Source organism: Accipiter gentilis, chromosome 28 (genome assembly GCF_929443795.1).
Source record: "Accipiter gentilis chromosome 28, bAccGen1.1, whole genome shotgun sequence".
NCBI classification, from domain to species: domain Eukaryota; kingdom Metazoa; phylum Chordata; class Aves; order Accipitriformes; family Accipitridae; genus Astur; species Astur gentilis.
Window position 1 is genome coordinate 2432232 of NC_064907.1, and position 15183 is coordinate 2447414.

Here is a 15183-nt window from a genome sequence, read left to right on the forward strand (position 1 = left end):
GTGGTTGTCCCTGTGCCTGTACAAGAGAGTATAGCAGTGTTCTTCCTGGAGTCCTCTTTGCTGAAGCATCAGGTTTGCAATCTATTAAGTAATTTCTGCAGCATGGGAGTATTGGAAATGAGATTATTTGTATTTTTACTTTGAAGATCTGTAGGCAGCGGTCATTTTGATTGTGTGCTGAACAGCGAGGGAAGCAGGGAGACCCTTTGCTGTACCCTGTAGGAGAGAGGTAGTGGGTTAAATGGCCAGAACGGATGTGCCCTCCATGTGACTGGTGTCATCATGGGAGAAATTGGCTGGGGAGCAGTGCAGAGTTTAGCCCGATGGTATCACAAAGGAGAAAATATTAAAAGGTTAGAGTAACAAGGTTATCAAGGCTTTCCCATAATGATTCTTCAGGTTTATTAATTTGTCAGTTGGTTGCAGGTTGTACGAAGGATAAAATCTAGTATATATCCATATTCCAAATTATGCACTCTTGTGTCAAAGTAAAAGGTGGAGATTGTTCAAATTTCAAAACTATGTCACTTTAGATGAGGAGATGGCAAGAGATTTGTTATAGCTTATTACTTAAATTCTAAGAACAGAACTTACTCTTCTGTTAACATTGTCTTCATGTTGGGGACTCAGTTATGCAAAGATAAGTTCCTTGGACACTGTAGTGAGACTACTCTTTTGTTTCTGTATAAACATTTATTTAAAAACAACATTGCAGGACTAAGACATTGTGTCATGATGTCCGTTAGTATTGAACCAAACTCACAAAATTTGGGAAGCGGAGTAAAATTTTAGGCTTGTTTCTTATTCTTTTTTTTTTTTTTTGGTCATAATCTACATATTTAATATATATTACATACAGTGTCAACTGTATGACTCACTTCACATTAAATAGCCCATTCTGTAAAAAATACTCCTTCAGTACTTTCTCATACAAAGGAGATGTGTACAGGACCAGTGGTTCCAGGTAATTTGTGACTCGGTTAGTATGTATGTCTTTCAGTTTTCTTATGGGTGAGCTGATAAGATTCATGGAAATAACTGTGAAAACATGATGCTGCTTATAATATGGCATTTAAAATAATTATGAAATTTGTGGCTGTTTAGTGGAAATTATTTCAGACTACACTGTTAAGAATGAAGAAATGAGAATATGGTAGTAAACCACTTACACAAACCAATGTTGCAATCTTTGACATGGTAATTGAGTTTTCTTGGGCATCTGCTGTTGGTGAGCATCGTAGGGATGCTCAGCATAGGTGTTAGTATCAAGTAACAGAAAGGAAGCAAAGATTTCTCTGAAAAAAACCACTCAGATGTTTCAGGAAGCTCTCTTTTTCCATAAGGACATGAAGGCATTGAGAATATTTTATCTAAGTCGATAATGTATTTAGTTGAAGAGGGTTACAATAGGTGAACAGTCTTGACTGATCCTCAGTGTCTTTAAGCTTAGAGACAAACACCATTACTGCAATGAATGGCCTGTAAACTGCTAGTCGAAAGGACCACAATGTTTCTACTGAGCAGCAGAGAAACCGATGAAAACCATAGTGTTAATCCATCCAGCTATACAGGGGGTGTTTTACAAGAAATAACCCATATTGTAGAAGATAGTATTACATACAATAGAGCAAATGAACAAACACCTGGGCAGCTGGGGGGGGACTAGGATGACCTTTGTGTAAATAGTCCTTGCTCAGGCAAGTGCTCTTGTTCAGCTGGTGGGACTAATCCCAGGAGGGAGGATGGTGGGAAATAAGACCTTTAAAATTATGTCTCTGCCTGTGCTAATGAACATACCTGTTGTGCAGGTTATCTATCCTTTTGATATTTGTTTTTTATCTTCCCACTGCAATCCTCCTTTAGGCTGTATTTTCTGAGAATCTTAAAATCTAACCTGCAGTGGAGTGTCATTGCAGGGTAAATTTCATAAAGGACTATTGATTTTCTCTTAAAGTGTTCTTTGAAGGCTGGTGGGGTTTCAGCTTCAGCCCTACTCCTCCCACCACCAAAAGGCTGATTTGTACCTCCTTATTCACAGTTCATTTAATTGTACTGATTTATCTCTTTACCCCACCTGCTGACTTAATTTTGCTGCTCTGTAGTCTGTTGTGAAAACTTAGGAAGTGCTGTATCATTTAACATGTTTTTGAGAAGCTGAATTCCACTACAGAAGGTGTAAATCCAGTTGAATAGTACAATTTGTGGGTCTGCACTGGTTCATTGTCAGGAGAGATTTGTTGCTAGGTGACAAAATCCAAACTATGGCTGAGCTAAAAAGGCATTTAATAATATATGTTTTTTAGCCCAAGTTTCTTCCTGATTAAGTCTGGTTTGTAGTATTGTGTGTTAAACTAGTTTCGCCCTGCTCCTGCTGCCAAGCCACACTGTGATCCTGGGAGATCACACCCACGTTTAAACCATGCCTGCACGTGTGCTTTTAAGCTGCTCAAAGCCTTGCGTTGACACAGTCCTCAAGCCTGGTCTGCTTGCATTCCCTCAGTTTGAATTGCAGGCTCCCAAAATTACTTCCTTGCTGTTTCAAGAAACCCTTGGTCCTCACACCAGAGTATTAGACTGGGACACTGAGAAAAGATTTATGCAGCTGGATTTGTACTATTCTGAAAGGGAGGGGATAACTTGTTGCCAAGCCAAATATTTTCATTATTTTTGGATTACTTACAAAAAGCAGCCAAAAACATTGTATAAGGGATAAACGATGGACTTCAAGCTAATATTTTTCCATTAAGAATTTATTTTTTTATTCTTCCTGTCATCAAGATACAGTGCTTTTTGGATGTAGCTTGTTTTCAGATGTGTGGCTCCTAGAATTGTTTCCTTGCAATCAGACATTTACAAACATACATAGGTTTTGAAAATTGTCTCGTATGTGTTAGCACTTTTTCTGGAAATTCAAACTGAGCATGTTAGCTAATCATTTCTTGTACCTTTATAGCCCAAGCAGACTGAAAAGTGGTCTTGTGCTATGTTTTCCTTGAATCATGCATCTGAAAAAACTTGTAGAAGAAAACCCATGATGAGAAGACTGTTGTTGCTCTAAGATTTTCTGTTGGTATTTGTCAGCCTATCAGCTACCTGCATTGTATTTCATATAAATATCTTCAATTGGTTTCTTTTAAAAGAAACCGTCAGGTTAAAAAAGACAAATTTCCTTGCCTTATGGACCATAGTTTGGATTTTCTTTGTTGCTTATATTAATTTACTTTTTTTTTTCCTCTCTACAAGAATAACTATTGAACTTTAGAGTTACCCGACAGTTCTCTTTTGGAGAAGATACCACAGGTGATAACCACTTAAATGCTAGTAATTACAGTTGCTCCTCTTCTGTTTGGGGTCATTTCCATGACAGATAGTTGATACGAAAAGGCTACTGTGACCGATACATAAACAGCTAAAGGAAATTAAGACTCCCCTTCAGAATTATGCGGAGGTTATGATTTTGCACACCAGTTTTGAATGACTACTTTGAAACAATGTTGGGCTTCAAGTGTCTTGCAGAGTGGTGGATCCAAATGAGAAATACCTACTCGTTGAGAAATAGTCTGCTTGTTAGTTTTTGTGTATGGCTCAGTACAAGGCTGTGTCAGAATTTGAGTACCACCAAATTACCTTGTTTAAATGCTACTGTCTTACAAAAGTGAATGTTATTTTAAGTGAGAAATTCTGTTTTCGAACTTGTGAAGGAAATAGTTTTCTTGGGAGTAAGCATCCATAAATTTAATGTATTTCATAATTTCAGAAAGGCTTCTTAATCATGGGACATAAGAAAAGTGAAAAAGTGATTTGTTCTCCAAAGATTTCATAAGCATTTATTATAAGAAGTATAAATTTTTGCTTTAAATGCAAATGCTTCTTCAAACACACACTATTAAACTTCTTAGTAAAATTCAATACTTTAAAATCCTAAATATCTAAAATGGCAAAGATAGAAAATTCAGAGGGAGATTATTTTGAAATACACCAGTATATTTTTTGAGGTGCTCAACTGCAGCCCTGAATTTTCTCTTTTTCACTGCAATTCGTATTTTGTGAAACTTCTTGGATAGGTTCTAGTTAAAGCTACATTCATTTGCCTGAATAAGTGAAGTAAATATTTTGTCATTGAAGTTATATAGATCTTCTTATGTTAGTGTGCCGTTTAAAACGAGACCACATTGAGGTAACCATGCAGATATTTGTATTGGTATGACAGTAGTGAAGTGGGGTAGCTGTATACTGTACCCGCATTCTGTGCTGAGCAAAATCACGTGGACTTCCAGAAATAAGCAATGGTTTTTAAGAGCAGCTTTAATGTTACAGCAGCAAGTAAGTGTCATTTGTACCATATAATTATGTAAATTGGGTGCTAATAAATACTATTTTTCAACATTTTTGTATTGTGTTCATAATTCTGTGTTCTATCACAAGATGTTTGTACTCTTGGAGTGTGTGCTAGGAGGGGGAAGTGCATTCAGACTAGAACAACTAGACACGCGTATGGAGGGGCATGGGGTAACTTCATGCGAACTTCCTTTTTGAACTGTGCAACGTCTTACCATTCACAGTAGTGTCTGTTTTTCTGTTCTCCATATGTCTCGGTTTTGTACTGCTCTGCCATCTTGGCACTGTTGGCACCATACATCTTTCCATGCGCTTAGGCACACGGTCCCCAGTATCTTCGCGGGGTGAACAGGCATGCAGAGTGAGTACAGTGCTGTTGCGCAGGAGCTGGTCTGTCAGCGGTGCATCGATCGCAGCGAAACGTGGTGCGCTTCTTGGGGAGAACATATATTTAGCATAAAAATAAGTGCATGGTTCTGTCCTTGGGGAGAGGATGAGGGAGAGCAAACCACACATCACAGATGGCAGTCGCTTTGCTACAGGAAGATGCTCAGAACGGCACTGTTGAGGGGGTGGTATGGGAATCTACACAGAACTGAGCAGAACAACTTGTTAGCAAGTCCATCCTGTTTTTTCTAAGCTTGTAGGTGGGATAAGCGAAGTTCTCATCTCCTTGGTAAGTAAAATAACCCTTCTGATTTAGTCCTCCTCATCTTCCCTCCTCGTAGGAAAGGAGGAATTGCTTTATGAAATGTCATTACAATTGCATTCACGCCAGTATTCTGCCTCCAGAGAGGGTCAGTAGAAGATTCCTGAGGTAGGGAGGAAGAAGATTTCACAAACAATGTAGGAGTGACCCTGCCTATGAACAAGACATGTCCCCATAATGATTTGGGTGTGAGAAAAGTGAGTATATTCTTTTTGGCCCTATTGTGAAACTTTAACTACCATTTCTCTTTGTGCTTAAAAAGAAGTAATTTCTATGTATGAGTGTTGGAGTTCTTCAACCGCATTAACAGAGTATTAGAAATCGGAGAAGGGGTTAAGCTGGTGTTAAAAAAAATAACACTTGTGTCTCTTGCCATCCAGTATGACTGACAGCTGATTGTGAGTGATGTAGCTGATGCAGTGCTAAAACCTGTGATACCCCTCAGTTTAAGTTTTTAACAAGGAAAAGAAAGACTACTTTGAGGAATTTGAGGCACTCAGCTATATAGATGTACACCTGCAATGTTTTCAGTATGTAGGTGATTTAGCAAATGTAGATGGCCTGGTACTGTCTTAAGACTTATAAAACTGAGATGGGAATGGAAAAGGGATCAACTTGTTTCTGTAACGTTGCTGATGGGCAGCGAAAAATAACTAGAAGAATGATAGAGAGTGAGTGACTTTGTTCAACCATGAAGTAATTTAAGGTATGTATGCCACAGAAGACTGACTTGGTATTTGGTGTCTAGGTAATATTTCTGATATTTACGGCTTGATTTGACTTGCCAAGTAGATAATGCGGATAATTTTCTGTGGAGTTTACAGGTAGGGTGTTAAATCCACTGAGGACCTGTCGGGATGCTTAACCCCAGGGCTTTTTCTGGTCACTGGAATGGTTCCCCTCATGTACTGGAGAGCTGTGGGGGGCGGAATGGATACTGGAGAGCTGTGGGGGGCGGAATGTGAGAAGGAAGGGGAAGCCTATCTGTCAGAAAAGCAAAATTCAGCAGCTGCCATGTGGAAACCCTCCTCTAGCTGAACCAGCAGCAGCTGAGGAGCCGGAGGGTGCTCACAGCAGGTGATGCCTTCTGTGCAGGGTGGCACAGTGACAGCAGAGGTGCCAAGTGTCCCACTTCTGGACCAGCAAGGTAAGATACCGCTGGGAAGCAGGACTTTGAGTTACCTCTCTCTGAAGAGATGGTTTAACTTTGAATTGCACCCAGAATGTGAGTAGCTAATGCTGGAGTTAGAGGCAGGAGGTGCTGTCATTGAGCTCCCCCAAGGCTTCCAGAGCATGCATGTTGGTATTTACTTCCAGGTGAGAGTTCTGCACTGTGATTGCTGAGCAGTGGTGAGCCACTAGCCCAACTCCTGAGTGCAAAGATGCTTATTTCCTAGGAAGAGGGTGATCAGACAACCCCTTTCTGGCTATGTATCCAGTGTCTAGTTCAGAGAGATCCCAGCCCTGGCTGGCAGCCTGCCTCCAATTCCAACCCTTTGGTGACCTTTTTTGGGATGCCTCAGCCAGAGGGCAGGTTCCACTGCACTGGTCAGGCATCTGAAACTAAGTGGCCCAGCATCACGCGTCTGGATGTCTAGATCCTTTTCTGATTCAGCCCTGCATCTAGAAAGTGTGTAGAGACTGTGTTAATTTTTTTTCAGCTTCAAAAGAAGTCTGTTTCTGACTAAGATGTGATCTTGCAGACTTGGGAAAGTACATATGATTTTGATGCCTTTCAGCCATTAGACTGCTTGAATGACTGTTTCCTCTGATAGCTCATTTGGTGGTCCTTCCTCTGCTAGCTCACTCTCAGGTTTTTTTCAGCTGAGCATGTTAAAAGGACAACATTGAAACACCTGGGGCTTTGCCAACCTTGCTAGGTCTTCCATAACCTAGCAAGAACCCCAGGTGTGTTTCAGAAACTAAAATGGTATGAACCATATTTGGTGTTTATTTTTTAACCGTATATGAGGTGACATGTACTGCATATGCCTTTGGGACAATTTTATTGCAAAAGATACAGCAACTTGTATTGATAAGCTCAAAATACCTTGTATATATTACAGAAGGAGTTCTGCTGCTTTCTTCAAACAAATGTACCCCCACAAATATTTATGAAGATTTATACGTAAGTTATCTTGGTTTTTAATAAAACAGTATTTAGAGACTTTAGTAGATGGAAAGTATTTCGATTGCTATGAAAGGAAAAGGCTAAGAGGAGTGTGTTCTGTGCTGATCCCCTCGCTTCTGCTAATGGAAGGGTGTATTCTTACAAGTTTTGAGGCTTACGCTTAAGTTTACAGTGTTTATGAGCAGGACATCTAAGTTTAGTGGAGAGTCAGATTAAACATTAAACCTCTTTCACACTTTGAGATCCAACAATTTCAATATCATCCTGAGAAGTTAATAAAAATGCACATTGGCAACCGAGTGCCATCATTGTTCTTTAGCCTTAAGATAAAACCATTTAAGCAACAACAGATCATGAAGTGCCCTTTCTAAATGCTTGACACAGAAGATATCTGTGCAACTTCCCTCTGAAAGAGCATTTGAAAGGTCACTGTCATTGCTTGAAGTTTAAGCTTTTGGAAGAAATTAAAATGCATATCCTAAAGACACATGTGGGTTTAACTGTTCCTAATGTCTGGCTGTCTGTGCTTTCCTAATGTCTGTGCTGTGCTTTCAGTAGAGCACAAGCGAAACATTGGGGAGTCTCTGCAGAGTACCAGTCTTCTGTGCTGCAAGAATACGGCCAGTAGGGAAAACAATATGTGGTGGTAAGCCATTGCATTAAAAATTAAACCACAATATTAAGAGTAGCTAAAAGTTAAGACGTAGGCCTTTTTCTCAGCTAGCCCCAAATTAAACCCCAAGCAAACAGGTCTTCAGACAGTAAATCTGGTGTCTGAAGTCCCCAGTAAATTCAGTTTATGGTTTTGAGTTTTGTCCAGCCCATGTAATGTCCCTTGTTGACGGAGAACAATGCTTTCAGCAGAATGGTAGTGAGGGAGGTGGGTCAGGAGATGGGGGTATCGGGGGTTGCTCTGCTTCTACCTAACTCTCTTTTCTTAATCTTTACTTTTTTCAAGCCAAGAAGCTGTTGCTGTGGAAGTGCAGCAGCACAGATTAGTGTTAAAAACTCTGCATACAAATATAATTTGTCTTTGTTTTGCTTTTTTTTGGAAGCTGTCAGTGCCCTGCATCTTCTGTCTGGGTAGCATTATTATATTGATTGATTATTGTATTGATGATGTTAAAGCTGGAACTGCATGTTTGTTCTGAGAGGAAAATCTGAACCTTCTCTGTGTAAAACTATTTCATCCAGGATTGGTTTCGACAGCCTCTTGAGAGGACCCCAGCCTGGCTTATGTTACCACACCAGGTAGATCATGCAGAATCTGCTGTTCTCGTTAGTTTGCATTATGCTTACTTAATTGGTAATTTTTTAGCTACTTCAGTAATATTTCCAATTAATGTGTCACTACTCCCCTACTGACTAGTGATATGGCTAGTCCTTCACTTAAGAAACAACTGTGTGTTTTGAATAATCCGGGGCTGTAGTTGGTTCATTGTGAAATCAATCCATAAACCAGAAATCAATCCCAAATTTGGGAGAGTGTATCTGTGAATGCTGGAAATGCTGCTTTTGCTGTTGTGTAATACAGAACTTCAGATAATTCCCTCTTAAATCCTGTTAATGGCTCTTGAATAGCTCTCCTCACACTAGAGACTGCTGTAAGCTATTCTGAGCTGTGGTTTAACAAATGGGTCTCAAATGCTTTTCTGATTGGAGCAACTTAAACCCACAGCTTTTCTCAGAGTCTCTTCCTCTTGGCAGCTCTCCCGTGGTCCTGCAGGCCTTGAGCCTCACAAGAGCAGAGCAAGAGAGCTAAGGGGACAAGACACTTCTCAAAATCAAACGTTAATGCCGTGCTGTAGGAGACAAGATTCCAGTTCATGCGTGTTGGCTGCTTTGTGGATTTGGGGCTTTATTGGACTTGACAAACAGTTGTAGGGTCCCACAGCTTGGGACTTGCTTTCCAGTCTCTGGGTTTGGATAAATCTCAATGCTTGAGTTTACAGTAGCTGAAGCTTAACTTGCTGGCAAGACAGCTTTATGGAGAGAGTGCTTGCTTTTAAAAAGGTACTCAAATTTGAGTTGTGTCTCCCCCCAAAAAAAGTGTCTGGTACTTCAGCCCTGACCTGGGTGTCGTCTGGTGGGCAATGCCACATGGAGGTGCTTCTGCCACAGCAGCTGAACAGCATGGCTGCTCCCTGAAGGGACCTGGCCACTTCAGGAAGCAGGTGGTACATTTTAAGGAGCTTGTGTGTGCCCAAGGGTGGGAATCAGACAAGCCAGGGCGCTATACTGGAAGCAGCTTTTCAAACAGCTCCAGTTATTTCCTCCATGTTTACTGCCTGTTTTGCTACCCATCTAAATCAGAGTTTCTGAAGCCTGCAAGGAAAAAAAAAAACAAAAAACCCCCATCTACATAGAGCTTTTATCATGCATAGGGACAGAGCTGCAATCAGCCTTGCTGACTGGAAAGTGCCAGAGAAAAACACCTCCAGTATTTCTTGAACTGAGGGCTGGCATTACTCCTGTGGCACTTGGCGTGCCTTCAGCATGGTGCCCAAGGGTCCTGCCTTGCTCAAGTCCATCAATTCCATGGCTGGGAATTAAATTCTGTGCAAATATTTTGGATGAGCTGATTAACAAAGCGGTAGAGGTTGTCAAATTCATCCACAAAGAAGGAATGCTCCTTATCGGGGTCTGTTGCGATGGCTTCCAGTTCATCTTGGGCTGCCCAAGCAACTCCCACGGAGTAAGCTATAACTCCTGGAAAGAAACCCAGAGTTTAGAATGAGCATCAAAGTTGTCATTGCATTAAATATAAGACCAATACTGCAAACGTAGTTGCCAGGCTACAAAAATGTGGGCAGTGATTTGCAGTGCTCTCTGTCTGTATAAAAATGGTATTTTCAATAGGAGGAAAGGTGTAGTTTGTGTTTTGGAAGTACCTTTTGCCAACAGCAAAAAGGTTCAAACAATAGTAAAGCTTCTGCCCTGGGTCTGAACAACACATTCTTGTTCCAATGCAAATGCCTTACAGTTGTGTTGGAAGATGTATGACTATCCTGACTGGAAAGCCAAAGGAGGCTTCATGTGTTACTAAGACTGTAGAAATCACCTGATATCTCCTAGACATAGCTGCATTTTGCTAGATTTATGTGATTTTTTTTTTTTAAGTTCCTTATTCAGATATTAAACAGATGCTGTTCTTGTTAGAGCTCAGTGAGACCCCAGGGTGAGGTGCTACTCTTCCTTCATAAAGTTTCATCTAGTGCCTTCAAATCATAGCAAACTGCATTTCTCTGACCTGGATAAATGCTGAGGCATGTAGGGAGAGCAGGTAGCCATAGAAGAGCTTACCGTTTCGGTGAGCTGCCATGGCCGGCACTCTGACATCATCATAAGACCTGCCATCTGTAATGAGAATCATGATCTTTCTTTTGTTGGGTTTGGATTTGCTGAACAGCTGTTCTGATGCATAGCTGATGGCTGCTCCTGTGCTGGTCCCGCCACTCCAGTAACTGATCCTTTTAATAGCACTCAGCACGTCCTGCTTTGTGCTGTACTTGTCAAAGCTGAACTCGAGCCTTTGCTCATAGGTGTACTGAACGGCTCCGATGCGGGTGTCAGTGTCGGAGATCTCAAACTCCTTGCTGATGTTGGCTACAAACTGGAGGACTGTGCGGAAGTTGCTGGTGCCAACGCTGCTGGAGCCATCGATTACGAAACCGATGTCGGCTGAATTGAGGCAGGTCTTGCTGCAAACCAGCCGATCGGTGTCGCAGACCCGCTTCACCAAGGGCTGGACCACCTTGTGTAGGCCGAACCAGCTGGGCACGTTGATGGAATAGAAACCGTTTGTCCTGCACACTGCCTGCAAGGTAACACAAGGATGAATGCAATGGAAATTCAGTCCACCTGTTTCAGCTGGGGTATGTAGCTGAATTGTAACGATAGGCTCCTGGAAAGAGCAATGCTGGAGTCTGAAGTGGCCTCTCTTCCAGTCACCATCTGCTTCCCTGGGAAATGATGTCAATGGAACATCACGGATACTTGTGTAATGAGACAGTTTTCCCTGCCGTTTTTTTAAAAGCTGTGGGATGGAGCTGGTATTACAGTAGTGAAAGAAATGTAATAAGCAAGTTTGCCACCTGTCAGGCTTTTTTAGAAGAGTTATGTTGTTTGCAGAAAAAGCTTCCAAATCACAGAGCTCCTGTTAGTGTGGCTCCAGTGGGCATTATGGGAGCCTGTGTGTTTGCCAGGTGGCAATTTCAGCTCCAGTCGTTTAGGGCAACAAGGAAGGTTTTGCCTGCTTGACAAACCCTACTGCCTTGAACAGAAACCTGAGACTGAAGTTGTGTTATCCTTGGCTTATACCCTTCTAAGCAGAAAAAAAACCCAGGCAATTTTGGTGAAAATGCAAAAAGCCCGTAAAGATTCCCCATTGTGCTGGCTTTGCCCAAATAGCAAAAAAAAAATATCATTAATTTTTATAACTGGATACTTGTAGGGAGCAGATCTGCAGGAGTCAGGTGAGTGTGGGTAGGAAATAAGGGTGGAACAGAGGAGGGAGTGGGAGAAGTAAAGCGTGGGGTGGGGGGGGAGTGGTGGGGACAGGCTGGATCAGATTGTCCTTGGCTTTAGCACCTTTTAAATGCTAATGCCTCAGGTCTCTGGGTAAGCATGTTTTGTTAAGCCAGGCTTTATCTATCAACTTTGTGTGTGTGTGCGAGTGCTTTAAAAGACCGAGGCGCTGTTTTCTTGGTGCCTGGTCTTGACTTGCATAAAACCTAACAGCTGCAAGGGAGTTGCAGTTCCCACCAGACTGGGCTCCTCACCATGTCCTGCTCTCTTGCTCTTTGCTCTTACTGTCTTGCAGCTATTTTAGTATTATGATGCAGCAGTATCAAGTCAGTGTTCCCTCTCTACCTTCCTGTTCTGAGCCCACTCTACTCCCACTTCTGCCGTGTCCCTGGCAGGTTTGCGGAGACTCACTGTAGCTTTGCCCTTTTAAAAACATTAAATGCAAATGAGACTACAATCCAATTTAACGCTGACCAGAGACAGTGCAGCTCTCGGGAGCAGCTCTGAAACTCATGGGAGGTTATTTCATGGCAGAGTGACACGGCTCAGATGGGAATCTGTTTTCTGAAAATACCAGGTAACTTAACCCTGCTTCCTGAGCCGAGCCTGGTCTGGCGTTTGCTAGATACCTCCTGCTGTAACTGGGTGTCAGCTTGCCCTGAAGCACTGTTGAACAGGCAGCTACCGTTAGTGCCAAATACAAATCGTTCAAGGTTTGTGTTCTCTTTTTTTGCTGCACATGGCAGGGATTTAATCCCTCTCCAAGAGCTACCATGAAGTCCATAGCAGCAGAAGCAAATAACAGAAAAATAACCCGCATCAGATCAACAGTGGAAACAAAATGTTTGAGTTATCCAGTATAGCTGAACAACTGGGATGTGCCTGTGTTGGGAGTGTCCCAACATTTGCATGCATGGGACCTGTTTGTAAATGCAGCACTGACGTTATGCTGACAGGGCTCCTCAGCCTTTGCCACATGGGAGACGCACAGCAGGAGGCTCATGGAAAACTTAGGCTGCAATTGTGCTTTGTCACACTACTGTATTTTTTGAAAACCTCTTGTGTCTGTATGACTGCACGTTTGTGCCAGTGTTAGTTAGTAAAAAGTCATTTGCTCCATGATGTGTCTCAAACCAGAACGTTAGAGACTTCATCCCCTTTCTGACCAGCATTGCTGCCTGGCTCTTTGTACAGGAGACCTCAAGACAGTATAAGCAGGACAAGAAATAACCATAAGTGGTAAGAAGGAAAGGGAAGTGCCCTGAATTGAAACAGCTTGGAAAATGCAGTCAGAGCCAAGCTCCTGGCCAGAGCCCAGCCCAGTAAGTACCTTGTCTACAAAGTTTGGTTCGATGATGTTCTGCTTCTCACTTTCAGCAGCTGCTTCAATAGTGACAAAGAAAATGTTGATCCCTGATTCTCTGGCCAGCCTGGAGGCCTCCTCCACTCGGTCAGTTGGCCAACCATCCACAATCACTACAACTACATTGGGTGCTCCACCTCGGTTTCCGTTTGCATCCAAAAAGAAGTTTTTGTTAACAAAGGAAAGTGCCTTCCCTGGAATAAAAGAGGCAATGAGGATGAGTTACAGGTCTGGAAGCACTCTGCCTGATAATATCCCATGAAATGGTAGGCAGAGGGACGATTCAAGTGTTGGAGCCCTGCCGAGAGCAGGGGAGAGTGCTTTGTGTGGCTGTTCGAGCAGGAGGGTAGGTTGCTGCTGGTGGTGCCAGTGCCTCCTGAGCCCTCCTGCACTGAATGCCATCTGCCCACTCCCTGCGCCCCAGAGGGGCTGGGGATGAAAAGGGGGGTTAGCAAGGATCCCCAACACATCAGTGGGACCTGCGACGAGGAGAAAGGTAAATGCTGTCCACTTGCAATGGACTTGCAGCATACTGGACCAACGCAGGCAGGTCACAGTGGGAAGAGTGGTACCCCCTCGCTAGCCCTGCCCGAGCACTGAGCACCGTTCAGTCACAGCCTCTGTACCCGGTGAAGAGGTGTGGGCTCACTACAGCCCAGGCTCTGGAGCCCTCCCTGAGCTGAGAACGTGCAGGCAGCCCCATCACCTACCGACATTGGAAAGTCCACCTTTCTGTGGGATTTTCTCAATGGCGTTTCTCAGGTCCTTGGAGTTGGCATAAGTTTTTAAGTTAAATTCTGTGGAAGGGTCATCGCTGAAAGAAGAGGTGAGAGCAGCTGTCAGTTTCTTGCTTCGCATGCAAGAATACAAAAGCTTTAGGACCCATCCGTGCTACCCAGTTCCTGATTATGAGCTGGAGGGAGAGCTTTAGCATGCATCAGCCGCGGAACTACAGCTGCCAGAGTGTGCAGTTGTGCCCCGCAGCAATGGGAGTAGCTGCACAAGAAGCTCTTACCCGTACTGAACGATTCCCATCAGAGGACCAGTGCTGCCGATGCCAAGGGCTTGAGCCACATTACCAAGGAAGTGCTTCTGGAGCTGAAAGCGGCGTTTACCGATGCTCCAGCTCCCATCCATCAAGAAGGACAAATCAACCTTGCAATCTGAGGAGAGACACAGAAACATGGAAAATATTTTTAGTCCTTTCTTATAGCTGTGCTTCTTGTGAGAAGCAAAGGCCTGAAAAGTCTGCATTCAGTGACTTTTCCTGCTGGGCAAGCTCTACCAAAAAGCCTTTGACAAGGAGAAGTCACAGCTGGGGGCTCATTGTCCTGCTCATTGGTAAACATGGTCCTTGGCATGATTTTCTCCCACACAACATCCAAGCCCGGCTGGGTAACAAAAGAGCAAGAAGCTGTCTCCAGGGGTCAGTCTGGGAGCACTGCATTTGGGGGCTAGGGAGGAGAGGTCAGCCACACCGGGAGCAAGCTGGCTCGTGTCCTGTGCCCTCAGAGCCATGGCTTGGGCTTGGCCTGCTTTATTCACAGCCCAGAGGTGGTGGGAGTTTGTAAAGCCAGATGTGACCCTTGGATTTTGTGGTCTGGCCACCTGCAGAGCACAGACTACAGGGATTTCCTTGGTTACGCTTTTGTGGGCTTAACTGATGTAATAGATGTAACAGAAACAGTTCTTCACATATTGTGTTAATGCTGCTCAGAAGGGAGAGAAGACCCACTCAGTTCCCTAAATGTGTGATGCCCAGGATATGCCTTGGGGCTAAGGACATTGTGAGGTCTCTTCAAGGAGCTGCTGACAGCAATCCTGGCAGCTCTGTGCTTCTGAATGAGAACCATTCAGCAGCTTCATTCTGGGCTGGAGCTTACACTGGGGATGATGATTTTGCTTGGTGTGTTCAGAGTGAGCAGGGGGCTCTTTTCCCACGTAGCTGTAGGCTTGTACCTGTGTGTGCAGCAGCAGCAGTGTGCTGTTTGTGTGTTGCCTCTCTGGGCTGAAAGCAATATTCTCAAAAAGCTACACCTGCACCCAAACAAACTCTTCCCTCTGATTACACAGATGAACCTCATTTTGGTGCTTCTGCAAATGCTGTCTTAATCA

General features: G+C 43.3%; 1 protein-coding gene across 1 annotated transcript in view; it reads right to left on the reverse strand.

Annotated features, from left to right (window-relative positions):
• Window positions 1-7050: 7050 nt before the first annotated feature.
• VIT (vitrin) overlaps window positions 7051-15183 on the reverse strand; it is a 55041-nt gene continuing 46908 nt past the window's right edge. The window contains exons 15-19 of the mRNA XM_049831255.1: window positions 14084-14231; window positions 13779-13882; window positions 13036-13262; window positions 10482-10995; window positions 7051-9887 (exon numbers count right to left, since the gene is read on the reverse strand). Coding sequence (XP_049687212.1) covers window positions 9709-9887; window positions 10482-10995; window positions 13036-13262; window positions 13779-13882; window positions 14084-14231 — 1172 coding nt within the window. The 3' untranslated portion in view covers window positions 7051-9708. The remainder of the gene's footprint in view (window positions 9888-10481; window positions 10996-13035; window positions 13263-13778; window positions 13883-14083; window positions 14232-15183) is intronic.